At 47.4% G+C, this 27,072-nt stretch overlaps 1 protein-coding gene across 1 annotated transcript in view; it reads right to left on the bottom strand.

The window, feature by feature from the left end:
• LOC143642882 (putative tetratricopeptide repeat protein 41) overlaps positions 1 to 7,770 on the bottom strand; it is a 53,964-nt gene extending 46,194 nt beyond the window's left edge. The window contains 2 exon segments of the mRNA XM_077111838.1: positions 6,193 to 6,342; positions 6,803 to 7,770. Of these exon segments, the coding sequence (XP_076967953.1) occupies positions 6,193 to 6,342; positions 6,803 to 6,819 (167 nt within the window). The 5' untranslated portion in view covers positions 6,820 to 7,770.
• Positions 7,771 to 27,072: the final 19,302 nt, after the last annotated feature.

Genomic DNA, 27,072 nt, shown 5'->3' on the forward strand with positions numbered 1-27,072 from the left:
GATGGTGGTGATGGTGGTGGTGGTGGTGGTGGTGGTGGTGATGGTGGTGATGGTGGTGATGGTGGTGGTGGTGGTGGTGGTGGTGGTGATGGTGCTGGTCGTGATGGTGGTGATGGTGGTGGTGGTGGTGATGGTGGTGATGGTGGTGGTGGTGGTGGTGGTGGTGGTGGTGGTGGTGATGGTGGTGATGGTGGTGGTGGTGGTGGTGGTGATGGTGGTGATGGTGGTGGTGGTGGTGGTGGTGATGATGGTGGTGGTGATGGTGGTGATGGTGGTGGTGGTGGTGGTGGTGATGGTGATGGTGGTGATGGTGGTAATGGTGGTGGTGATGGTGGTGGTGGTGGTGGTGATGGTGGTGGTGGTGGTAATGGTGGTGGTGGTGATGGTGGTGGTGATGGTGGTGGTGGTGGTGGTGGTGGTGGTGGTGATGGTGGTGATGGTGGTGATGGTGGTGATGGTGGTGGTGGTGGTGGTGGTGTGGTGAAGGTGGTGGTGGTGATGATGGTGGTGGTGGTGGTGGTGGTGGTGGTGGTGGTGGTGATGGTGGTGATGGTGGTGGTGATGGTGGTGGTGGTGGTGGTGGTGGTGGTGGTGGTGATGGTGGTGGTGGTGGTGGTGATCGTGGTGGTGGTGGTGGTGGTGGTGATGGTGGTGGTGGTGATGCTGGTGGTGGTGGTGGTGATGGTGGTGGTGGTGGTGGTGATGGTGGTGGTGGTGATGGTGGTGGTGGTGGTGGTGATGGTGGTGGTGGTGATGGTGGTGGTGATGGTGGTGGTGGTGGTGATGGTGGTGGTGATGGTGGTGATGGTGGTGATGGTGGTGATGGTGGTGGTGGTGGTGGTGGTGGTGGTGATGGTGGTGGTGGTGGTGATGGTGGTGGTGATGGTGGTGATGGTGGTGATGGTGATGGTGATGGTGGTGATGCTGGTGGTGGCGATGCTGGTGGTGGTTATGGTGGTGATGGTGGTGGTGGTATGGTGAAGGTGGTGATGGTGGTGATGGTGATGGTGGTGGTGGTGATGGTGGTGATGGTGATGGTGGTGATGGTGGTGATGGTGGTGATGGTGGTGGTGGTGTGGTGAAGGTGGTGATGGTGGTGATGCTGGTGGTGGTGGTGGTGATGGTGGTGATAGTGATGGTGGTGATGGTGGTGGTGGTGGTGTTGGTGGTGATGGTGGTGGTGGTGGTGGTGATGGTGGTGATGGTGATGGTGCTGATGGTGGTGATGGTGGTGATGGTGGTGGTGGTGTGGTGAAGGTGGTGATGGTGATGATGCTGGTGGTGGTGGTGGTGATGGTGGTGGTGGTGATGGTGGTGGTGGTGGTGGTGGTGGTGGTGGTGGTGGTGATGGTGGTGGTGATGGTGGTGGTGGTGGTGGTGGTTGTGGTGGTGGTGATGGTGGTGATGGTGGTGGTGGTGGTGGTGGTGGTGGTGGTGGTGATGGTGGTGGTGGTGGTGGTGGTGGTGGTGGTGGTGATGGTGGTGGTGGTGGTGATGGTGGTGGTGGTGGTGATGCTGGTGGTGATGGTGGTGATGACAGTGGTGATGGCAGTGGAGGTGGTGGTGGTAATGCAGCAGACTGAAGTGGTGGTGAGCTCAGGCTTTACAGCCAGGCAGGCCTGGTGGAGGGCCACAGGGTCAGGCACAGAGGATCTGCATTCAGACTTCCTGAGAGCTAATTCCGGCTCTACTTAAGATCTGGGCAAATATATCTCATTTGTTTGGCATAGTGACTCATACATTAAGATGTATTATTAAGTTGAGGCCATGCCAACGTGAGACAGAAATCCTGGAATGAGCTGAGACTCAGCATCAAGGGATTGAGAAAACCTTCTCGACCAAAAGGGGGAAGAGTGAAATGAGACAAAATAAAGTGTCAATGGCTGAGAGATTCCAAACAGAGTCAAGAGGTTATCAAGGTTATCCTGGAGGTTATTCTTACACATTAAATAGATATCATCTTGTTATTCAAGATGTAGTGGAGAGGCTGGAGGGAACAGCCTGAAAATGTGGAGCTGTGTTCCAGTAGCCATGTTTCTTGAAGATGATTACATAATGATACAGCTTTTACAGTGTGACTGTGTGATTGTGAAAACCTTGTGTCTGATGCTCCTTTTATTTACATTATCAACAGACAAGTAAAACATATGGAATAAAGATAAATAATAGGGGGAACAATTGTTAAAATAAATTTAGAGTGAAATGCTGGTGATTGGTGAGGGGGAGGGGTGGGGGGTATGGTATATATGAATTTTTTCTGTTTTCTTTTTATTTCTTTTTCTGAATAGATGCAAATATTCCAAGAAATGATCATGATGTTGAATATGCAACTGTGTGATGATATTGTGAATCACTGATTATATATGTAGAATGGAATGATCAAAAGTTACGAATGTTTGTGTTTGTTTGGTTTTTTTTTTAATTTTTTTAATTAAAAAAAAAGATGGAATCAAATAGAGTGCTCAGATATAGACCCTCTCATCTATGGACATTTGATCTTTGATAAGGCAGTTAAGCCAACTCACCTGGGATAGAACAGTCTCTTCAATAAATAGTGCCTAGAGAACTGGATATCCATAAGTAAAAGAATGAAAGAAGACCCGTATCTCACACCTTATACAAAAGTTAACTCAAAATGGACAAAGATCTAAACATTAGGTCTAAGACCATAAAACAGTTAGAGGAAAATGTAGGGAGATATCTTATGAATCTTACAACTGGAGGCAGTTTTATGGACCTTAAACCTAAAGCAAGAGCACTGAAAAAGAAATAAATAAATGGGAGCTCCTCAAAATTAAACACTTTTGTGCATCAAAGAACTTCATCAAGAAAGTAGAAAGACAGCCTACACAATGGGAGACAATATTTGGAAATGATATATCAGATAAAGGTCTAGTATCCAGAATTTATAAAGAGATTGTTCAACTCAACAACAAAAAGACAGTCAACCCAATTACAAAATGGGAAAAAGACTTGAACAGACACCTACCAGAAGAGGAAATACGGATGGCCAAGAGGCACATGAAGAGATGCTCAATGTCCCTGGCCATTAGAGAAATGCAAATCAAAACCACAATGAGATATCATCTCACACCCACCAGAATGGCCATTATCAACAAAACAGAAAATGACAAGTGCTGGAGAGGATGCGGAGAAAGAGGCACACTTATCCACTGTTGGTGGGAATGTCAAATGGTGCAACCACTGTGGAAGGCAGTTTGGCGGTTCCTCAAAAAACTGAATATAGAATTGCCATACGACCCAGCAATACCATTGCTAGGCATCTACTCAAAGGACTTAAGGGCAAAGACACAAACGGACATTTGCACGCCAATGTTTATAGCAGCGTTATTTACAATTGCAAAGAGATGGAAACAGCCAAAATGTCCATCAACAGAAGAATGGCTAAACAAACTGTGGTATATACATACAATGGAATATTATGCAGCTTTAAGACAAGATAAACTTATGAAGCATGTAATAACATGGATGGACCTAGAGAACATTATGCTGAGTGAGTCCAGCCAAAAACTAAAGGACAAATACTATATGGTCCCACTGATGTGAACGGACATTCGAGAATAAACTTGAAATATGTCATTGGTAACAGAGTCCAGCAGGAGTTAGAAACAGGGTAAGATAATGGGTAATTGGAGCTGAAGGGATACAGACTGTGCAACAGGACTAAATACAAAAACTCAAAAATGGACAGCACAATAATACCTAATTGTAAAGTAATCATGTTAAAACACTGAATGAAGCTGCATCTGAGCTATAGGGGTTTTTTTGGTTTTTTTTTACTATTATTACTACTTTTATTTCTTTTCTCTATATTAACATTTTATATCTTTTTCTATTGTGTTGCTAGTTCCTCTAAACCGATGCAAATGTACTAAGAAACGATGATCATGCATCTATGTGATGATGTTAAGAATTACTGATTGCATATGTAGAATGGTATGATTTCTAAATGTTGTGTTAACTTTTTTTTTTTTCCGTTAATAAAAAAAAAAAAAAAAAAAGATGAGGCCATGCCTTCAGGACTGGGTGAGATGGGAGAAGACACCTTTTTTCAAGGTTAGAGAGGACAGGATGGAGGGGTTCATTGTTGAACCTGTTGATCCTGAAATGTCAGTGGAATACTCAAATTGAGATGTCCAATTGACATGCATATGCACATGTCTGGAGCTGATAGAAAGTTGAGAAGGAGAAACAGCGAAGCCATCACTATATGGGATGATGTCTGAAGCCCTGAGTACAGGTGAGGTTGAGCTGCTAAGACTGAGATGAGAACCCAAGCATTGAATCCAAGGCAATATCAACATTTGGACTAGAGACAAGGAGAGAAAGAGGAACCCACAAAAGAAACCGAGAAGGCATAATTGGAGAAGAGATCTCAGAAACCAAGGGAGCACGGTTTCAGGAAGCAAGTGATCACCACTGTCAAATATTTCAGAAGGTAAGAACAAAGGCTCACTTTTCGGCTGTTCTTGATGACTTTCACAAGAGTAAACAAAGTGGAGTTGGAGGCGAGAAGTCAAGTGACAGTAAATGGGAAGTGATGCCATGAAGAAACTAGACAGCACACTAAAGGAGCATATGGTTCCAATGAAAGGACTGAGGGGTTGAGAAAGAGTAGATGATATTTACTTTACTGTAAAGTGGTACTGTTCTTCTTAAGACATTTTGTTCATTCTTCTCTGTCCTGTTTCATTTACTTTTAATTTTCTAACTTGACCTCATTTATCCAGCCCTGCCCAGCACCATTCTACAAGGACATCTGGAGCCCACAGATTGTTTCTGTAGTGAAGGAAACTGTGTCCCTGGCCTTTGGCCACCAGGACAACAGGTAAGAGAGGTGAGTCAAGTTGCACAGCAAAATGTCTCCCAGTCTTAAAGCATGGAAGATGTGGTCACCTACAGACAAACTTCAACAAGAAGGCTTTCCACCATCTTGGGCAGCTGATGTTGGCACAAAGGCATCCATGAGTGGTCACAGAGGCCACCCTGGTGGAATCACCCGGAGCATGAGTTGTTGCATGAGTCATGCCCTGAGACCACTAAGCAGTGGTGTCCTGGGCAATAGAGATGACTCTGTCACTAAGCTACCTGCTTAGAATTTTCTTTTTCGAGGCAGTGGTTCTTCTAGAAGGAGCTTTTTGCTTCTCTAAAGAAAGTCCTTTCTTTTCTCTGCTCACAGTGCTGTCCTGAGGTTGAGTAAAAGGAAGTGAATATGGTATTTCATGCCCCCAAAATCACCAGATGGTGAGCAGGTGAGTAAAGTAATCCTCATAACTCAGTTTGTTGAAATCTTTTACTATGTGCCAAGCATTCTGCTAAGCACTTTATATATGGGCTCTCTAAGTCCCCAATAACCCTGTCAGGAGGACACTACTGCTATTTTCATTTTGCAGTGAGGGAGGGGACGGCTCAGCAGGGCAGGAAGTGCACCGGCCACGGTTCCCCTGCCACCCATCGGCGGAGCAGCACTGGCGGCCAGGGATGGAGCCTCAGCGCCCACCATTTTGCCCCTACTAGACAGCACCTATAGCTCACCCTCAGGTCTGTCCTTCTTGGGGACACTCTTCAAAATGTGAAAATGCTCAAGAAGGGAACTGCTTTGAACTCAAATGGTAGTGGCTTCCTGTCCGAGGCAGGCAGGGAGAGGTCACCTTCCCACCAGGTCGGAGGACAGTTCCTCAGGAGGGCAGAAAGCTGAAGCCAAAAGGTGAGACAGGACACAGGGAGAGGAGGAGAGAGGGGCCCCCAAAATAAGACAGAACAGCTTTACAGCTAGTTGGTCCAGTCTGCGCTGCAAGGCACTGGGCTTATCCACAGAAAGGGGGGGCCTAGCTCCGGATGGAGAAAGAGTCAGGAGAGGGTACCCCCATGACCCTCTTTACACTCCGAGGCCTCAGCTGGGGAATGGGCAGAGCTGTGCCAGAGTCACGAGGCCTTCCTGCGGGAGGCAGGAGGCAGCAGCCCAGCCCAGGTGCCAGGCCAGCACCCAGGACACCGGGCACTTGCGACTTTTCCTCTGGCCGAAACCTCGACACTCTTGGGCTCAGAGCCCCTTCACATCTGCACTGCAGGGTCCTGACAGACGAAAGGAGGGGCTGGGACCCCAGGCAGGAAGCAGGACACCCCGCGGGGGGAGGAGACACGTTACTCCCCACCCCCATAAAGACTCACCTGTCACCGTTTAGGGGAAAAAATAATAGATCTGCTAAAAATTCCATAATTTCTCCCACTAGGATATTTCTCTCTCCAAACAAACTTCTCCTGATATTTAAACTTTCTTGAAGTTTCATTTTTGCAAGAGAAGCGTTTCCAGCAACTAATCTGAAAATAAAACACATGTTATTATTTGCAGGGCCTGGCAGATGTTGGTTCCATTCACTGTGCTGTCAAAAATAATTCTCCTCAGATCTTCTATTTTATATAAAAATCTGTCCTGGAAGGTACAAAACAGCAGAGCAGTCTATAATGTCTGGGTGATTTATAACAACATAGATATGTACCTCATATAAAGAAACTATAGTTACTGTAGGCTGGATAAGTCTTTATTGAGGGGGAGCCTGCCCTGTGCAACCCCACCAGATGCCAATAGCACTCCCAATTGTGACACCCTAAATGGCTCCAGACTTTGCCACATCACACCTGGCTGGTGACCACTGAACTAGAGGACGGAAATTCTTAACCAAATCAGTGAACTAGGAAATGGATTACCAGGCATGGGTTAAGTTTGGTAATCTTAACATAAAAGAAAAAAAAAGTTTCCAATGACTAAGTAGGTGTTTACATCAGAATGCCTTCCATGAATTTCAGGGTAGCTTGGCCACGTGGGTTGCTGTCCAGTAACTTGGAAATTTCAGTGGCGCATTTCAAAATGTTATTTTCCTTTAAGTACTCTTCAGACCCCGACTTTGTCAGGTTGTGCAGCACCCTGTCTGCAGGGAATAAATTTTAGCAAAGAAAATGCCACTTAAGGTTTTTTTTTCCACAAGAGTTAAGAAATCAATATGCATAGCATTTAAAGCCATTTCTGCATCAGTCCCAATAGCCAGTTTTTTCATAATAAATCATAGGTTGGTTTTCATACAATGAATTGGCACGTGCACAGCTGTTACCAGGCCACAGAGCTAAGACAACAGATTGAAAACGAATTCTGAGTGTGTTTTGCAAATGAACTAGTCAGAAATAGAGAGGACAGATGCAGAGAAGCGGGTCATCACCATGGTGACTGGCTCCTGTCGGGCCACGAGGCAGCAGGAAGAGGGAGCCTGGCGAGAGCAAATGGGCCACCCATAGCCCCCAGGGACCGCAGGGGGGCTAGACACATGACGCCTCGGGAGTGGGCCCTCTACAAGGGCCCAGCCATTGGCCTCCTGCCCAAAATACAGACCCCTAAAGACTAGAAGTGCTTTCTAAGCCTATTTTGTTGTGGGAAGAGAAAAAACACAGGATTTTCCCAGAAGGAGTTATTAGGGCATGTTAACATTTGAAAGGAGCACATTTGATGTGCTGTGCTATGGAATTCAGTCTTCATTATAAATTATATATATTAACTTAGATATTTGAGATATTATAACTTATCAACAAGTATCTTTCTCCATCATCGATAGTAGCTCCTTCACCCCCCCACCCACACCTCCTGTCCAGAGCCTTGTGCCCTGCACAGGGGAGGTGGGGGGAGGCAGACACAGAGTAAGCCATACCCCCACCCCCACCCCGAGAGTCAGAGCCCCACACCCTCGGGGCCCACTGCCCTCCACTCCTCAGGGCTCCGCAGGGTGCTCCCTGCTGCCCCTTCCCCAGTGGCTCCCGCAGCCTGGGGGGTCTCAGCAGCCCCTCCCTGAGAGGCCCCTGAGCACCTCTCAGGGCGGAGCCCTGTCCACCCATTATGCCCTAACCCCATCTCCTGCTGTTTCTCACACCGCGTTATTACAACCCGCTACGACCACCTGTGTTGGCTCCCGCCTTTTCTGCACGTCCCCTCCTGTAAAGGTGGAGCTGGTGTTTCTGTCACACTCACTCATACACAGCAGGCACTTGAGAACATTTCTTGAACATACGACAGCCAGTCCAGCTGCCATCCTGGGGGCGCGTGGATCCCCAGTTAGTGCGTGCCAGGAGACCCCCAGCTGCTGCTAATGCTGCTGCTCGGCCTCCAACCTCCCCTCTTCCCTGGGACATGCCACTGCCCCCCGCCCCCGGTGCCCGGCTGGCTTGGCCTCTTGGAGAAGCACAGTCATGTCCACCAAGCCAGGGCCACCTGCCGCCCATCTCGGGCATCAGATGTGGTGCTTCGTTACGGGCAGGCACGCTGGCAGCCCTCACGGAAGCTGCCGTGTAGAAAGGCTAAGTGCCAGGCTGTGAGCACAGAGCAGGGATGTGAGCGGAAACGACGAGAGTAGGTTTCAGAGTCCACTGTGAGGGGCCCACTCTTCCTGCTCGAAGCTAAGCGCCAGGCTGCGAGCACAGAACAGGGACGTGGGCAGAACCGATGAGAGTAGACTTCAGAGTCCACTGTGAGGGGGCCGCTCTTCCTGCTCGAAGCTAAACGCCAGGCTGCGAGCACAGAACAGGGACGGGGTCAGAACTGATGAGAGTAGACTTCAGAGTCCACTGTGAGGGGCCCGCTCTTCCTGCTCGAAGCTAAGCGCCAGGCTGCGAGCACAGAACAGGGACGGGGTCAGAACCGACGAGAGTAGGTTTCAGAGTCCACTGTGAGGGGCCCGCTCTTCCTGCTCGAAGCTAAATGCCAGGCTGCGAGCACAGAACAGGGACGTGGGCAGAACCGATGAGAGTAGACTTCAGAGTCCACTGTGAGGGGCCCACTCTTCCTGCTCGAAGCTAAGCGCCAGGCTGCGAGCACAGAACAGGGACGTGGGCAGAACCAATGAGAGTAGACTTCAGAGTCCACTGTGAGGGGCCCGCTCTTCCTGCTCGAAGCCTCCTTTCGGAGATCACCCTAACTGTCCTGGATTCTGAAAAAGTGCTCAGTCACATGAGGAATGCTTTACGGTCAGCCCTCACGTCCCCACAGCCCCCACAAACAGCAGACAAGCAGCACACTTAACCATTTCCCGTCTTGGGGATGGCACAAGCCTGGGAGGGTCTGACTCTAAGAAACATGAAAGGTTCTTTCTTCTGCATGTGTATACCACAGATTTTTTCCATGATTTCTAGCTCCTTTTTTTAACTTTTTGTTCTCAACTATATTGTAGTAATATAACTATCACAAAAAAGCCAGTTTAACCATTTTTAAGTGTATAATTCAACAGCATTAATTACATTCACAATGTTATGTAACCAGCACTTCGTATCTCCAGAATTTCCCATTACCCCAGACAGAAATTCTGAAGCACTAAGCATGACTCGCCATCACCTGCTGCCTCCTACCCCAGTAACCTCTACTCCACTTTCCGTCTCAAGTCTGCCTATTGTGGATATAACACGTAAGTGGAATCATACAATGTTTGTCATATGGTAGCTCTATGTTTAACTTTCTGAGGAACTGCCAAATCATTTTCCACAGTGGCTGCACTACTTGCATTTCCAACAGTCGTGCCTGAGGGTTCCAATTCCTTCACAGCCTCGCCAACATCTGTAGTTCTCATTTTTCATAAAACAATGCTGGTAGGTATGAAGGAGGACATCACGTGATGTCATACCTTTTTTTTTAAAGCTTAATAGGTTTATTGAGAGAGAGCGAGACACAGATTGAGAGCAAAGGGAGAGCAGGCAGGTGGGAGCCAGCAGAAGGAAAGGAAACATGGCTCCTGTCATACCTTTTTGCTTTACTAAGTCTTGGTTGTTTTTTAAGTTGCCAAGTGAAAAACACATCAGGTTTGACCATGCCTTCTGGAAATACTGGAACCCTTCCCGAGTCATCCCTATTTCAAGATACAGTTCTCCGATGGCATTCTGTACTGTGAGAAGCATGTCCGTCACAGACTCACTCTGTACAAAATGAAAAGGAAACCACTCCTAAGGGAACACGCCATCAAAACACGTACAGCCACCAGCCACCTGCTCAAGAAAGATTCATTTCATGATGAACTTGCAAAGGATGATACACTTCACAATGCCCCTTCGGGAATTTTAAATATTTATCAAATAATGGCTACAGTGAAGTTACCTTAGTTATATACCACGGTAAATTTTAGCATTTATTGGGTAACATTCCAAATAAATTTGAAAAATATTTTTACAGGTTGTTAATTAATGATAAAAAAAATGTAAATATAATGAAAACACGATAATGTCTGGTATTAGAGGTCCCAGAGGAGGTTATGGCTAGTATTCAAAAGAACAGCTGAGAACACTGCTCATGTCACCTTTGAATTCAAATGTGACAAGAGATCAGTAACTTGACACATTTTTGCTTGGAGACATTAAACCCCTTTGATGACCTAGCATATTTATTTCAGGGGTACTTAAACTTCACTACCTTAAATCAGTCTTTTATCAGAATCCTATCAATGCCTAAGAATATACTAGTTGAAGATAATCTTTTAAATGCTCAGTGTAAGAAATGAGTTAGAGAATGAATTACCTTATGATTGATATGTCATTTCAGAAAACTTAATATTAACAGGAATATACAGACATGAGTTACCCGGCTGTGATCACAAATGACATTAAACAGGCCAGTGTAATCAATGGGGATGGACGGGCTCACGATTTTGAAGCTAGAAGTTCACCCTGAGGGGTCAGCAGGACAGTGTGTCCCTGAGGACAGAGGTGTTCTGGGGCTGCCTGCCGGGAACCCTTGGCCCTTGGCTTCTCAGTCACTTGGCCACTCATGTGGTGGTGTCTTCTTTCTCGTCTGGGTCCACTGACTGCCAGCTTCTTGCTTCTCTGGCGGCTTCTCCCTGTGTCCTTCTCCATAGGATGGAGACTGTCCTGATTCAGCTGGCCACACCTCAACTAAAGTAACATCCTCGGAAGGTCCTTTCCACAATGTGCTCATAACCCAGGGGCGGGTTAAGATTATGTTTGGGGGAGTACATAATTCACCCTACCACCCTATGTGAATACGTCTGGTAACTAAGAAGGCCCTTACAAATGGATGGTGTTATTCCCATCATTAGTTCCAGAATACGTGATGCTGTCCTACATATGGCAGCTCTGGTAGCCAAGGAAGGACTGACTGAGCCTGACCACCTGCTGCAAACTCAAAGTATGAGTCTTTCTACTCTCCTGCAGTGACTAAATGTGCTCTTCCACATCAAACTGACCTTTTCCGGCTTGAGCCAGAGCTTCCAATAGATGCCCTTCAAACAGGTTACAGCTACCTTGAGAACACTCATCTCCTCAGCCCTGGAGGCAGTCAGGTGTGGCCTGGAATCCCCGGGCCTGTACTCCTTTTACTCACCCCCAGATGCAGCTCTACCAGTGCCCTCCCATATGTAGCCATCTCAGTCTCATCCCACTCATCAGCCTCCACTTCAAACAGGACCTCGATTTTCACTTTACCAAGGTCAAATCCACACTGAAGAACTGCCCTCAGATATTGGTTTGGATTGGGGCTGGCTGCAAGTAACAGAAAATCCAAATTAATGATGCCTTAATTTCTTCCCATTGTAAAAATCAGGGCTGCAGATGCTCCATCATGACAGAGACTCTGGCTCCCCTTATCATGTGGCCCGCCCCGTCTGACCTCTTGTGATAAAATGGCTATTCCATTTCCAGCCATCATATTCACAATCCTGCTAGCAGGAAGGAGGAAAGGACACACCTTCATGTCATAGAAATGTCTCAGAAGTTATCTACATCAATTCCACTTACATCCCATCAGCCAAAACATAGGCACATACTCATATCTAGCTTCAGTGGAGGGCTGGGAAATGCAGTCTTCTCTTAGGACAGCTGTTTGCTCAGCCAAAAATTCAAGGAGGGGCATAATTTACTATAAATCAAAGGGAGGTAGATTTTGGAAAATTATAAACAGTCTGTGCTAACCTCATATAAATTTCAAATTGGCCTTGTTTTAGTTTCCTTGTTGCTAAAGCAAATGCCAGGCAATGGGTTGGTTTAAACAACAGGAATTCATTGGCTCACGGTTCGAATCTGGGACAGTCCCAAATCAAGGCCCTGGCCTCCCCAGAGGAAGGTGGCGTTCTGGAACAGGCTGCCGATGACCCCTGGTCCTTGCCTGTTGTGTCACATGGCAAAGTACACGGTGGCCCCTCCAAGCTGCTCTTGTCCAGATTCCACTGGATTTCAGCTTCTGGTTGCTCCCTCTCCTTCTCCCTCGTGGCCTTTCCTTCAGGCCTGCAGTACTAGGAAGGAGACCCATCCTGGCCCAGCCTGCACCGATGCCACCTCATCAGAAGGTCCAACGGAGCTCACACCCACAGGGATGGACTAAGGTTAAGAACATGTTTCTCTGAGGGAGGGAGCTCTAAACCAGCACACCTTGTTTCACTCACTCTGCTCCCTCCTGCCTGTGCCAGCTCCTTCCCCAGGGCCCGCCCCTGCCCCTGAGCTCTGAGTCATATCCTCCCCTCCTCACATGCCCTTCCAGCATCTCAGTCTCTCCCGCCCCTGTTCATTTTCCTACTCCTACAAACATACACGTTCTGGATTAATGCGGACCTAAACCTGACACCACCTGACTGTCTCAGGTTCCTAGGATTGCCATAACAACATGCCACAAACTAGGTGACTTAAAGCAACAGAAACTTATTTTCTCAACATTCAGGAGCCAGAAGTCCAAACTTAGGGTCTCAGGAGGGCCACATTCCCACTGAAACCTGCACCGGAGAACCCTCCCTTGCCTTTTTTGCTGGCAATCCTACACCTTTCTTGACCTGTAGATGCATCACTGCATTCTCTGCCTCCGCCTCCATCTCGGCATGACTTTTTTTTTTTTTTAACATTTTTTTGTGAAATATAACATATATACAAAAAAGCAATATATTTCAATGTACACTGAAACAAGTAGCTGTAAGAAAAGATTTCAAAGTTTGGTATGGGTTACAGTTTCACAATTTTAGGTTTTTCTTTCTAGCTGCGCCAAGACACTAGAGACTAAAAGAGATATGAATGTAATAATTCAGCAGTCACACTCATTTGTTAAAACCTATCTTCTCTGTTATAACCCCTCCTTCTCCTTTGACCCTTCCCCCAATCTTTAGGGATATTTGGGCGATGCCCATTCTAACTTTTTCTACATGCTGGAAGGAGCTGTCAATAATATGGGATAGGGAATAGAACTAGCTGATGTTCTGGAGAGGCTGCCTCTCTGCATTTCAAGACTTGTCTGGTCTAGGAACCATCTGGAGGTTGTAATCATAGGGTGTGAAACTGTTATAGCATCTCAGATAAAGCCCTAGGTGTTCTTTAGGGTTGACAGGAATGGTTTTGGTTGGAGTTTGACAAACCTTGGTGTTAGTCAGGGCTCTCTAGAGAAACAGAACCAGCAGGAGAGATCTGTAAATTTGAGATTTATAGAGATGTCTCTTTCATGCAACTGTGGGAATGGAAGAGTCCCAAATCCACAGGGCAGGCTGTGAAGCTGGTGGCTCTGATGAAGGGGCTGGACAAACTCCGCAGGAGAGGCTCGCTGGTTGAAGAGGCAGTGAAGGAGTCTCTCTCTTCCTTAAAAGCTCTTGACTGAGTGGATTATCTCAGGGCTGGGGAGGGGGCACACCTTTGTTGATCACAGACATAATCAGTCACAGCTGCAACCAACTAACTGATGATTTAATATACCAGCCTTCTGGTTTATCAACGGGCCACAAAATATCCTTGCAGCAACAGTCAGGCCAGTGCTTGCCTGACCAGACAAGTGGACCTCATCATTTGGCCAAGGTGACACCAGAACCTAGCCATCACACTTAGTAATTTGCAATAACTAGCTGAAGCTAGCATAAGAGTAGCCTCCAGAATAGCCTCTCCACTCTATTTGATCTTTCTTAACCATTGATACCTTATTTTGTTACATCTCTTTTCCCCCTTTTGGTCAGGAAGGCATTGTCGATCCCGTGGTGCCAGGGCCAGGCTCATCCCTGGGAGTCATGTCCCACGTAGCGGGAGGCAGGGTGGCCACAGTGATTTTACTTGCAAAGTTGGGCTTGGAGAGAGAGAGGTGCATGGCTTTCCTTGCTGTCTCCATCTTCCATGGCCTTCTCCTCTCGGGGTCTGTCTGTTGTCTGTGTCCAAATTTCCCCTTTCTCATAAGGACACCAGTCTTATCGTATAGGGACCACCCCAATCTCATCTCCAAAGACCCTCTTTCTTCAAGTAAGGTCACATTCACAGGACCAGGAATTAAACTTGAACGTTTCTTTTGTGGGGTCACAACCCCACCAGTAGCCCTGACTTTTCATCTTCGTCCTTTAACTGGAAAACTTCTCAAACAAGTATCACTATGTTTCTCCTCTGTGTCATTATCACACACTCAGCTCTTGAAGCCATGCAGTTTGGCTTCTCCTCCACCTCCTTGTACAATCTCAGGGGTTCTCACTGACCCCCATTTACCAGTTCTCGAGGCCCTTCTTCACTTCTCCTTTGTCCAGACCTCTAAGCAGCATTTGATGCTATTTGCTACTCCCAACTTGACTCTGGGAAACTATGATATCTTGAACCTCTCCCAATCTCTTCCTCCTTCACAAGTTCTTCTTTCCCTTTTCTCCTTCTAAGTATTGGTAACTTTCTCCAATAACCACTTCCTCTTGTTCAGAGACTTTGTTTTCTCCTTGGTTTCAGCATTCACATGAATTTAGATTTTTCCTCAATCTCCAGATTTCCAACTCTACATTTCTCTGAAGCAGGCAGGATACTCCACTTGGATATGTTTCCTAAATCACAAACTCAATGTTTAAAATTCATAATATGCCTCTCCAAGTCCACCCTGTCTTTGTAGGCCCTGTGACGGGGGGTCTGATGGCACCACAGCCACCAGCGGGCCAGTGACCCTCCCCAGTCTAAATCCCTCTGCCCACATTGCCCTGAACACCCATCGGCAGATGGAGCCCTGTGTCATCGGCTTTCTTCTCCGACCCAGGACTGTCTCCTTCGTGAGGAAAGAAGCCACAATCCAAGCATGAAGTTTGTGTTTTGTGGGCATTCACTAAATATCTGTTGAAGTTGTCCATGATAGTAAAGCACAAATAGTTTCACTCTTAGGTCACGGTCTGCACTGAACAGCGCCTACTGAGCGCTGGCCCACTAAGAACCTACCTGCGTCACCTCCCCAGATGAGCACAGCAACCCACAGAGCAGGGGGGACCCAGGCCCACAGGACCCAGAAGTGAAAGAACTTCACCAATGTCTCCTTTGGTTTTCTTGCCGCCTGGTGCACTTACGGCAAGGGAGAATAACGAGGCTTTCCTTTTTATTTTACAAACCTACCATTTAAATCAGGGTTTCTCAAGCTCAGCACCGTTAACATGTGGGGATGCTTAGCAGCATCCTGGCCTCTTCCCCACCAGACACCAGAAGCCCCCACTACCTGCAAGGACAACCAAAATTGTCCCCAGCATTGCCAAATATTCCCTGGGGCATAAAATCGCCCCTGGCTAAAAACCACTGCATTAAATTTAAAGATCACCTTAAGCATCTTATTGGAAGAAATTATAAAACGTGGCCCAGTACAGAATGCATGCAGCACAAAGAAAATGATCTTTCTCTTCAAGGATGTTAGGAATCTCCTTCAGAGACGTTGTTATTACCCAAAATAGTTCCAGAGCTTCTCTTGCAGAAGTACCTTCAGCGCTTAAAGGAAATTCTTTTAATAGTCTCCATGCTGTCTAGTTCCAAGGCCTGATGCAACAGCAATCTGAGCACAGAACAGGACACAGCACCCCCAAAAGGGGTGCTTGCCAGCGGAGACCCCCCTGGAAGTCTGAGCTTTGGACACCGCCTGCAGTCCTGCCCCCCTGCTCACCGCACCCTGTGGACTTACAGTTCTGTGTGGTCACCCATGGGGGCAGCTTGCAGGGACCCGGCCACAGCAGGGCTCCCCAGCAGGAGAAGCCAGGTCTTGCCCGCTGGCCTCATCACCCCGACTGGAGCCACCAGGCACTCAGGAAAGACCTAACAAAATAACTGGTGCTTCCCAGAAAGACACCTCCCAGGGATAGAAGATGGGGACCTAGTGAAAAAAGAATTGGGTACGGGCAGAAATCCCACCGTCATGACAAGACGCCAGAGGATGAGTGGGTTCCCCTTTGTGGAAGACAAAAGCACGGCCCAAATACTTGGCTCAGGCACCTGGTGTTACTCGGCCATGGACCTCAGCACTCAAAACCAGACGCTGGTAAGAAGGGAGCTGCCAGTGCTCATGCCCTCTCCAGTGGCACCCACTGCCAGGTGCTTCAGGCACCTCCCTACTTGATCCTGTAAATAGCTCTGAGAGACAGACATTAGAATCCTCAAACTGAGAACTCCCTGGGTTTGAGGTTGAAATCCTTGCCATGGTCACAGAAGCATTAAGAGGCAAACCTGGGGTCTGAATCAGGGTCAATCCCCAAACAGCACTCTTCCCTGCTCCATGCCACCTCCTAAGGACAGGGGTTATTTGCAGATTCAAACTGATCGCTCCATTCATTTTGCTATTTATTAAGCACCTACAAGCTGTAATATGCCACAGAAAATACAGTAAACAGCCTGGTTTTGGCCATAAAGTGTCTTGCAATGCAGATTTTTATTCAGATGAAATTCCTTCAACGAAGATATGTGTTGATGAGGATGGGGGCAGTGTTCCATTAAAATCAGAGCGTCTTTGTTTTAAAATAAAAACAGCTTTGTCTTGGGTTATGTTTACCCTTGGCTTACAACTGTGCTGAAATCAGTGGAATCGTTTTTTGAAAGGGCAGTTAAAAGTCATCCTAAGCACAGTTATACTTGCATATTATGAATGAAGCTTTCATTGTATTCAACAGTCAAAAGTTCCTATATGAGGAAAAGTAAACCAACATAGGGACAAGGTCACTGAACAAACTCCCCTAACCTCTTTGCGAAAGTCAAAACAAAGCACTTGGCAGTTTTTTATTACTTCATTTCAATCCACCCCTGAATTTCCCTTTTGGCTTTATGAATAGCCCCCCACACACACCCCCAGTGAAACCACTCCTTCTGGGGTGACCTCCATCCATTCACTGCTCGCTGTCACTAACACACGGCTTGAGGCATGGGTTAAAATCACTGCTTTCTCATTGATAAACACAGTTAACTGATTCCTCTCATTATTATGGACTAAATCATAACGACAGGAAGGTAAATGCCATATGAAAATATCTAGTCCTAAAAGAATAAAGCGGATGTAAAACTATTTCCCACTTTACCTGCGTTAACATGTCCTCAACACTCAAAAACAACTCCTCCCCTTCACTGGTATTGCCCATAAGCTTCAAAACTCTTGCAATAAAAAATATTAAGCGGCATTTGTCGATGGTGGTAACCTCAAAAAACCTGCATTCCAGCACTAGAACAAAAAGGAAAGGAAATAATCCTAAAGCATATTTGGAAAGGGGTAAAGAATACCCATAGCTTATACAGGACTTAAATACAATACCCAGTGCAGCATTTCTCTCAAGAGATCAGCATTTTGCTTTTCTTAAGGCTTACATGTATCTCCTAACATCTGACACTCTGAAATGAAAAATTACCATAACGCTTTTTAAATAATCTCGTATGTAAATTTGGAAAACCAGAGGGTCAAACCAGAATATTGATATGGCTCGATGCATGTTTTAACTATGACTTGGATTTTGGAGTGATTTTGGGGGCCAAAATAAAAGGTGTTTAAATTTCTTATACAATTCTGCCCTCTGTTGCAACTATCTTGAATTGCTGGCTTTAACAGAAAAAGCAGGATGTTAAAAGAACAAAAATAGGGGATCTGACTTTCACAGATCTATAGTTACAGTTATAGTTTTATTGTTATAGGTATACCTTATTATACACAAACTAAAACATATAGAATACTGACTTAAAGATCCAATTAATACACGATACTGCAAAGTCATCAGTTTTAGCATTTCTATTCCTAAGGCTTCTAGTGTCTCAACTTCTCCGCTGGTCCACTGACTCCGTTTCCCATCATGGTTTTCTAGTGAGTTTCACACAAATAAGGTCCTGTGCGGGGGTCACTTCAACCTCAAGGCCCTCCTGCTGCCTCCTGTCGCTGTTCTAAATGGCATGCGTGGTGGGGGGAGCCCTGCCACGGCTCGGGCCTCGGTCACGCGCACGCGGGAGCCCTGCCACGGCTCGGGCCTCGGTCATGCGCGGGCGGGCGTGCCCTCGGCGTCACGTGGAGTCCAGGGCCTCGGAGGCCCCACCGGCCGCCACCCACCCCGCGCCCACACCTGGTCTGCATGGCTGAGCCATCTTTTCTCATCACCGCAGCCACTCAGGAAGCCCCCGGCCCACGCGGCGGCCAGGCACTGTCCTAAGGCAGCCTTTAAAACGCCGCGGCCAGCAGACCCAGCCTGCCCGGGGCTGTGAAAACACTGGGGGAGACCGACCATGGCCTAATCCTAACAAATGAGGATAAAATGAAAACTCCGCAAGAGCCATGAAGGAGATGGTGACAGGAGCTGAGGAAGGCTTCTCCATGAAGCCACAGTGCGCTGAGAGCTCAAGAAAGAACAGGTCTTGGGGAAAGGGGGGCAGGCGCGGAACTCCGGGCACAGGCAGGAGCATGTGCCAAGGCTCTAGGGCAGGAAAAAAAGCCTGGAGCTCCAGGAACTGAAAGAAAGGGACTGAAGAGTAGAGAGAGCAAGGGTTCAAAAAAGGATGGAGAGGTAGGCAGCACCCACTCCATGCCCCATGCTTCTCCAGACATGGGGTGGGAGGGGACAGCAGAGAGCAGGACAGGCAGACTATGCTCTCCAGCGGCTGAGAGGCTGGGGAAGCGGGTGCTGGGACTGAGCCAAGGGGGTAGAGATAGACAATTTTAAAAAAAAAGGAAGGAAACAAGGCAAAGCTATGAAAAGATTTAAAGCACAACAATACAACAGAATGACTGGGTGATAAAACTAGATCAGGGAGGTCACTTGGAGAAACAGCCACTTTGAGAGCTAAATGACGAGAGAGCTAGCGCAGCAAACAGCAGCGGGAAGAGCACTCTCAGCAGACAGGAGAGCTAGAGCCAAGGACTGAGGCAGAACGTACTTGAAGGACAGAAAGAAGGCCAGTGTGGACGTGTCTAGAGGACAAAAGGAAGACTCCTACCAGATGATGCTAGCTAAGTATACAGGGGCCAGGTTATGTCGGGTGTAGTAAGCCAGGCTGAAATGTAGATTTTACTGTGAATGCAATGGCAGGATGTTGGACAGTGCTAACCTGGGGAGTGACATGGTCTGGTGTACACTCTTAAAAGCTCATTCTGGGGCAGACCACAGTGGCTCAGCAGGCAGATTTCTCGCCTGAAATGCCAGAGACCCCGGTTCAATTCCCCATGCCTGCCCATTAAAAAAAAAAAAAAATTCATTCTGGCTACTGGGCAGACAATGGGCTTTACAGGGACCAAAAAATGAAACTAGGAGGACAGGAGGCTGTTACGCTAGGCCAGGTGACAGATGGCTTGGGCTCTGTGTGTGTGTGCATACAGTCTGAGCAACAGGTAATGCTGATATGATGCTTCTTAGAGAGATGAGGGGATTTACAGTGCAGTTAGAGTGAGAAGGTATTGAGAATTCTATTTTGGACACATTAAGATGCCTGTTATACATACAATTGGAAATGTCAGTAGACAGTCTTGAGTTCCATGGAGCAGAGGTGGAAATACAGAATCGGGAGTTGCCGGCAAAGAGATGATTGTAACGTCATGGGGTGAACGGAACGCCCTAAGAAGTGAGCAGAGCTAGAGGACAGAATGAGGTCCAAGAGCCCTGAAGCCCTCTGACATTTAGAGGTCCCCAAGAAGCAGAAAGGCCAGCAAAGCAAGCTGAAAGGAAGCTGCCAGCAAGGTATAAGGGAAGCCAGGAATCTGCAGAGCCATAGACATCAAGAAAATAAACTGTTTCAAGAATGGGGGCAAGGTCAGCTGCGTCAAATACTGCTAAAAATCAAATAAATAACGGCAAAAGAGTATCCACTGGGTTTGCAACATGGAGGTATTTGTGAACTTAATAGAAGTGTCTAAACAGAGGACATGGTACGGATGGTCTTTATTCCAAGAACAATGGAAAACCAAGAATGTGTTTTAAACTAAGGGATAACATGATCAGATCCACCTTTTGAAACATCCTTCTGGTTACAGAGACAGAATAAATTGGAGAATTTTTGGATGCTGAGAGACAGGTAGGAGGTTGTTACAGGAGTTGAGACGAGAAGAGGTGGTAGTGAAAGCTGACAAATGCCCAAATGGCATCTTTGTGCAAACTAGAAAAAGGCACAGGTTCTGAGCATATGCAGCCCTCACCGGGGCACATCCCTTGAACAGACTGAGGGCTGGATTTCAGCCTCATCTGCACCCTGTCCCAGTGCCCTTAGGCAGGACACAACCTTCACAACTGTACATGGCAGCCTTGATGACAGCCGAGAGAAGGGCAGTGGTGTTGGGAGATGAAGAGAAGTAGACAAATCTGAGGAAAAGCAAGTGAAAATGGCAAGACTTGGTGATGAAATGGATTTGGGGATGGAGTAAATGTATAAGAAGTGTCAAGGACGATTCCAAAGCAGTAATCTGAGAAACAGGCCTCCAGAAGAAAGTCTGATGTTAGAGAGGAATTCTTTCATGAGCTCAGTTTTGCCTTTGTTGGATTTGACGTGCTCTTGAGACAGCACCCAAGTGGAGCATTTAGTAGGCAGTAGGTACGTGGATCCAAAGTCCAGAGGGAAGTGTGGGCTGGAGAATCAAGGTGTGAGTCATGTGCACAACCACTGAATCTGTGGGCACCGACACCATGCTCGCTGTGAAATCGTAGCATGAGAGGAGAGGGAACCCCAGCCCCTAGAAGCCAGGTGGGAGAGGAGGTGCTAACAAGGGAGACAGAGAAGGAGCACCCAGAGAGGTGGGGGAAGACCCAAGGAGCACGTGTCAACCAAACCCAAAGCCAGACTAGAGTGTTAGGAGGAGGAGGGGTCTCAGGAACATCCAGAGATGCTAAGAGGGAAGGTCGGACAAGAACTGAAGATGTTCTTTGGATGTCCGGATCATGATCTTTGTGCATTTTTTAAATTAAAGTGTTCATTCATTTTCTTACTTACATTTTTTTAGTATTGGGGGGGGGGGGGGGTACCAGGTCCAGGAATAAGGTCTCCCGCATGGAAGGCAAGCATTCTAACACTCAACCAGACGTGCACCCCAATTTTCTTATTGATTTTTAAGAGCATTTTACATATTAGAAATATTAAGCCTTAACTTACTATGTATGTTAGCAAATATGTTTTTCCCAGTTAGTTATTTACCTTTTAATTGTATTTCTGGTTTCCATACAAAAATTTTTGTTTTGTTTTGTTTTATATGCAGAAGTTTTAAGTGTTTATTTAGTCATATTTATCAATTACCTTCAGGAATATTCTTTTTGCTTTCTTGCCTAGATTCACCTACATTTTCTTATAGTGCTGCATTTGTTTATGATTACATTTTTTTACATTTATCTCTAATCCTTCCAGATTTATTTTGGTGTTGGAAATTTTAGCTAGATTCCAACTTAATTCTTTTACCAAATAGGAACCATTACCCCAGCACCACTTATTCCATAAGGCATCTGATCTGAAAGGCTGTCACCATCACTTACTACATTCCTATAACCATACCTGAGTCTGTATCTGAGCTTTCTCTTTTGTTCCACTGAACTATTTGTTTCTGGCAACGTTGTTATAGCTTCATAATATGTTTAAATAACTAAGCCTTCTGCAGCCAGAAATGGATTTTCTCCACTTTCCTGTGGCCAGGGCTCCAGCCCATATCAAAAGTATCAGGCCACAGAGAATCTGTAAATCCTACCTGCCTTGTGGTCTCAAAGACCACCGTACTGGCCGTCTCTCCGAGAGGCCCCCTGCAGAGTGGGGCCAGCCAGAGAGTCCCTGCTGCCTGTCTCAACCATCCCCAGGCCACGCAGGGTCACACTGCACAGCCTGGAGGCGAGAGAAGGCAGTTCTGGGCTGGGAGAAGCCAGACGCTCCTCAGCTGCCCCTCTGCCGGGCCCGGGGGGACATTCTGATTTCTTTAAAGGAACTTTCCAGCCGTCAAGAGTGTAAGCAGCCTTTTAATCAAGTCAGAACAGTAAGGGGACAATGAACCCTGAAGACAGAAAGGAGAATTTGGAGGCGTCCCCCTCATAGGGAGGATGTTTCCACGGTCCCCAGGACCCGGTGCGTCCCCTCCCTCTGATGTGTGCTGCCGAGACGGCTCTTCTCCGGCCCTGCCCTCCCAGCCTCTGCCTCCCGCTGCGGCTCATGAGGCCAGCCCGCTGCCTGGCTCGGCCTCAGGCTCCTGCTCCAAAAGTCCCAACCCCACCCCGGCATTCTTTATGAGGGTTTAAAACCAAATTGTCACTGTCTGGCCTACATCCCGATGGCTTCCCATCCCTTTATTTTAGGATCAAGGCTGTGTCTTCAACCAGCCTGACACAGCTGGGCTCCTGGACGCGTGCAGCGCTTCAGGTTCGCCGCTGGCCCTCTCCACACAGGATGTGCAACCAGGCCATTCGCTCTGACCCGACTTCTCGCTCCCCTTCCTCTGTCCCCTTAGCTCTTACTCATCCTCAGGTTAAATGCCATTTCTTCAGGGAAGCCTCCACTGCTCCCCAAGACAAGTCACACCTGCTTGCCCTCAACGCGTCCTTGCTTTACACTCCACTTCCCTCCCCGTACACTCCCTGGGACGCCACTCCGCTCCTTAGTGGCCATCTTCTGTGCTCCACCGAGGCAGGAACCGCGGCTGGCTCACCTGCTGCCGCACTCCTGCCATCCAGCACCACACCTGGCACAGAGCAGGCCCTCAGTAAATGCTGTTGAACTGATCTGGGGGGCTCGGCAGCACTTGTCCAGTTCTCTTCACTGGAAAAGAGGGCAGGGGTAAACTGGCAGGGAATTCTCAGGATTAGATTACAAAACAGGATTATTCCAAAGACTCTTTGGAGGAATAGTCTGGTTAAATCCCTGACTTTGCTCAGTGACCCCAGGAGGGTAGACTGCTCCAGAGCTGCGGGAGAAAGAGGAGCCTGGCATGCCTCGTGCAGCCATTACACAGGCTCCCACTGTGGCGAGATCTTGTGCCAATGAACATAACAGCTCTTCCACTGCTTTGGTCCTGAGTCCCTGGCCTTGTTACTTTTACTTTCAGCCACCCAAAAGAGGAAACAGTGAACCCCACAGTCCTAGAGGGGCCTCAGGGAAGTCCTCAAAGGCCCCTGCCCTGCCTCAGCCAGCCAGGGGGAAGGTGAGGCACAGGTGCACAACTGAAAGATACACAGCAACCTGGCCACATGCGCTGTGCTTCAGGAAGAGAGGACTGGGGGCCCAGCAGAGAGGAGAGAGGGATGCGGAAGGCACCATGCAAGTGAAATGCCCAGAGCAGGGAGTTGTCAGAGGCAATCAGTGTGGAGACGGGGCACCCTGCTGAGAAGCCCTGAGGCTCCTGCGGGAGGGACACAGAGACCAAGTATGAGGATCTCCTATGACTGCCCAGAAGCCAGCATGCTTGTGGAACCTCTACAACAACCCTCTGGATGGCTCCAGCCACATGCAAAAGGGCCATTCTGAAGCAGGCTCCTTTACACCCCAGCCAACCCTCGCCCGCCCGTGGAAACCTGAGGCCATCTCCTCCCAGGCTCAACCCCTGACCCCCTCCTCCCATCACCAGAACAATCAGGAAGGACTCCTACCCCCGCCTCGGCCTTGGAGAGCTCATTTCTCTCAGGCTAGCTGTGAGCATCCAGTGACGTACAGCAACCCTCCACCCCTGCACTCCCACCCCCCACACACACCTCGAAGCGCTGACACATTTCCAGAGGGGTCCTGCCTTTACTCAGCACACTCGTACCCTACGGGCAGTGTTGGAGCCCTCTCGCCTGGAGGACGGGCGGATCAGACACGTTCCAAAATTACATGGCATAATAATAACGCAGGTAAAAGGGTGTTCAAGGACTAGAAGGGATGCAGACGTGAAATAGGCCCAGACACACCCTGGAATAGCCGAGAGAACTTGGGCAACTCACTTTACCTCTGCTTCCTTAATTCCTTAATCAAAATATGAAGAGCATTATAGGAGTTTTATGAGGCAAAAACAAGATAGCACATATTAAGTACTTAACTCAGAGTCTGGGGCATAACAAATGCTCCAAACTGTGTCATTACAGCACCAGGCCACAGACCCCCGTGGGAGGGCCCCCCGCCTGCCCACCCTGTTGTTAACACGCCTAGCAGGACCCACGGCACACAGGAGGGGCTCAGTTAGCACTTGCTGAAAGAATGAATGAAGGTTATTACTCTGCTTAACACAAAGTCAGAAATACAGGATGACAGAGGGAGGTGCAAAGGTCCTACTTATGTAAAACAAAGGGAAGTAGTAGTAACCAAAAATGCTACAGGCCACTTAGCAGGGAATCAAGGAACAGCTGTTGTGGCTGAAGCCACGCGGGACAGTCACCGCCTGCAGTCGCGTGAGGGACAGAGACAGTGGTGCCGTCACTAGAAAGAAAGCAAGTTCAGAGTAAGGCCTGTGGTGATTTAGGATTTGACCTATTTAATTTGAAGTGTCAACTGGTCACCCAGGGAAGCTGTTTATCAGGTAATAATATTATTAGTAGCTCCAGGAAAATGGTACTCAGAAATGAGGCCAAGGCTGGACATACGGATAAAGAAGTAACGTGTTAGGAGTGTGGCTGAAGCTGTGGGACCCCACAAAGAGAAAAAGAACACTAAGAACAAATCCTTGGGAAGCAGTCACAGCAGGAAGAGAAGGAGGAAACTTTGAAAATTAGAACTTCTCCCCAATATCTTGTCCTCAGAAATTGTGGGCTTAAATAGCGGGGAGAAGTCACCAGAGAGATCAGCTAGATTGATCTTATGTGTGGAGAGAGAAAAAGCGTCATTTGGGGCACGCTATCTCCCAGCAAGAGGGCCCACGGTACCTGAGAGCCTGTACCTCTTCCTGGTTGTGCAGCACTGGTCTGCTTTAATCTTGGCCGCTGAGATTAAACAGGCCCCCCCGACATCATAGCCGGCTTCCAATAAAACATTCCAGTAGTGAATGAGGTGCAGCTTTGTCCAGAAGCTTGGGCTTCTGAGTTTTGAGATAAAGTCTGTGATGCTGGTAACATAATATATGAAAATACATCATTTTAGTATTTCATGCCCTGAAGGAAGCTATTCGGCTACTCAACACAGTTCATCAGCTTATTCATAAATTTCCTAACTAGTAGGACTCTGGTAAGTCACCAGATGAATATGAACTTCACTTTGCAGCCCACGCCAGGTGTGCTCACCTGTCCAGGAGGCACCTCCCTGGGCGGGCTCCCGGCTGCCGGCAGAGCTAGCCTCTCCCACCGCCCTGCCTGCACAGCTCTTTGTCGCTGCTCTACTGAGGCAGCTGTCACCACAGACAGGGACTCTGTCTCCACATCCTCCCCGCTGGGTGGCAAGCACTCAGTCTCTTACTCGCCACTATGTTCCCAGGCCTAGCCACTTGCTGAGACAGAGGGTCGGCAACACTTGTTGAATGACTTCATAGAAGGGAGGGAAAGAAGGGGAAGAGCAGGGAAAGGAAGGGCGTTGAAAGGAGGGAAAGAAGTGAGAAGGGAAGAAGGAGTCTGGCAGAACTGGGCAATCCTTTTTCTTGCCCAGCTGGAAATCCTCCTTCCTCCGGAGTGCCACTGAAATTTGAGAAGATCCATGTGGAGTGAAGAGGGATAAAAAAAAACACTGCAGAAAGAGACAAACTGATAGGCATCCATGAGCCACAGACATCGGCCTCAGAGGATGGTCCCTCTGGAATGAATGAAAAATGAATGAACGTACTGTTCAAGGGAGCCATGGGCATCTAAATGCAGCATGAGTAAAAGGAAAAGCCAAATCTGTACAAACACAATAATATAATAAAGATGGAAGACTTACCTAGGACTTGAGAGAAAGCTGCACAAATCCTCCCAGCAGCCACTCATTTTCATATGCCACGGCAATTCTTGATACACTCGCCGGAAAGCAGTTTGCCGCGGGAAGTATCTGACCAAGACTCGGTGAAATAGTGCTTTCTTGTGATTCGTTGGGTTCTGAAAGCTATGTGGACTGCTTTCTCTGACAGGTGTGATTACACCTATTTAAAAATCAATTACAATTTAATGCATCTGACTTCTTAGTATATGAAAACACCATAGCAAAAATGTAACAGCTCTTTGGTCAAAACTAGATTGAGTAAAAGTCAAGAGAGCTTGCGAAAGACAAGTGTTAAAAATGTATCTTCATATAAGTCAGTCTGAATTTTCCAAAGAATCTGTTGTACTTATGATCACTGACCTAAAATTTGAGAAGCTTCTGAGCATGCGGTTTTTCATATATGTTGAGTCTTTCCTTCCCACCCCACAAGGAAATATTTATAACCTACTTTTCCATTTTAAATATACAGCATTTTATCACTTAACAAGTACTTTCAACTACATGACAGCGTGCATTGTGGAAACGTTAATCCACTGCCTGGGTCTCACAATGGCCACGGGTAGCTGAGCCAACTAGTGGCAAACTGGCTGATGGAGCCAGGACTGCTGTATCTTCATTTCCAAAGATAAGTGGGTCTGGGTACAGATAATACTATCCAGATAATAGATCATACTATCCAGAAACAAGCTTCTTAAATAAATAAATAAGTAGAGGCTTGTTTAATTAAATCCTGGAGATATCTATCCTTGCAAATGAAACAGAAGCATTTTTAATTTCTGCCTGCCACTTTTTCTTACAAGATCAACAAAACCTGGATGGCATACTGTGCCAGTGTGAATCTGTTGTGTACCCCAGAAAAGCCAAGTTCTTTAATCCTCATTCAATATTGCTAGGTGGGAGCTTTTTTATTGTTTCCATGGAGGTATGAGCCACTCAATTGTGGGTGATAACTTTTGATTAGATGGTTTCCATGGAGATGTGTCTCCATCCATTCAAGGTGGGGTTGCT

This window comes from Tamandua tetradactyla, chromosome 7, assembly GCF_023851605.1.
Source record: "Tamandua tetradactyla isolate mTamTet1 chromosome 7, mTamTet1.pri, whole genome shotgun sequence".
In the NCBI taxonomy this organism is placed as follows: Eukaryota; Metazoa; Chordata; class Mammalia; order Pilosa; family Myrmecophagidae; genus Tamandua; species Tamandua tetradactyla.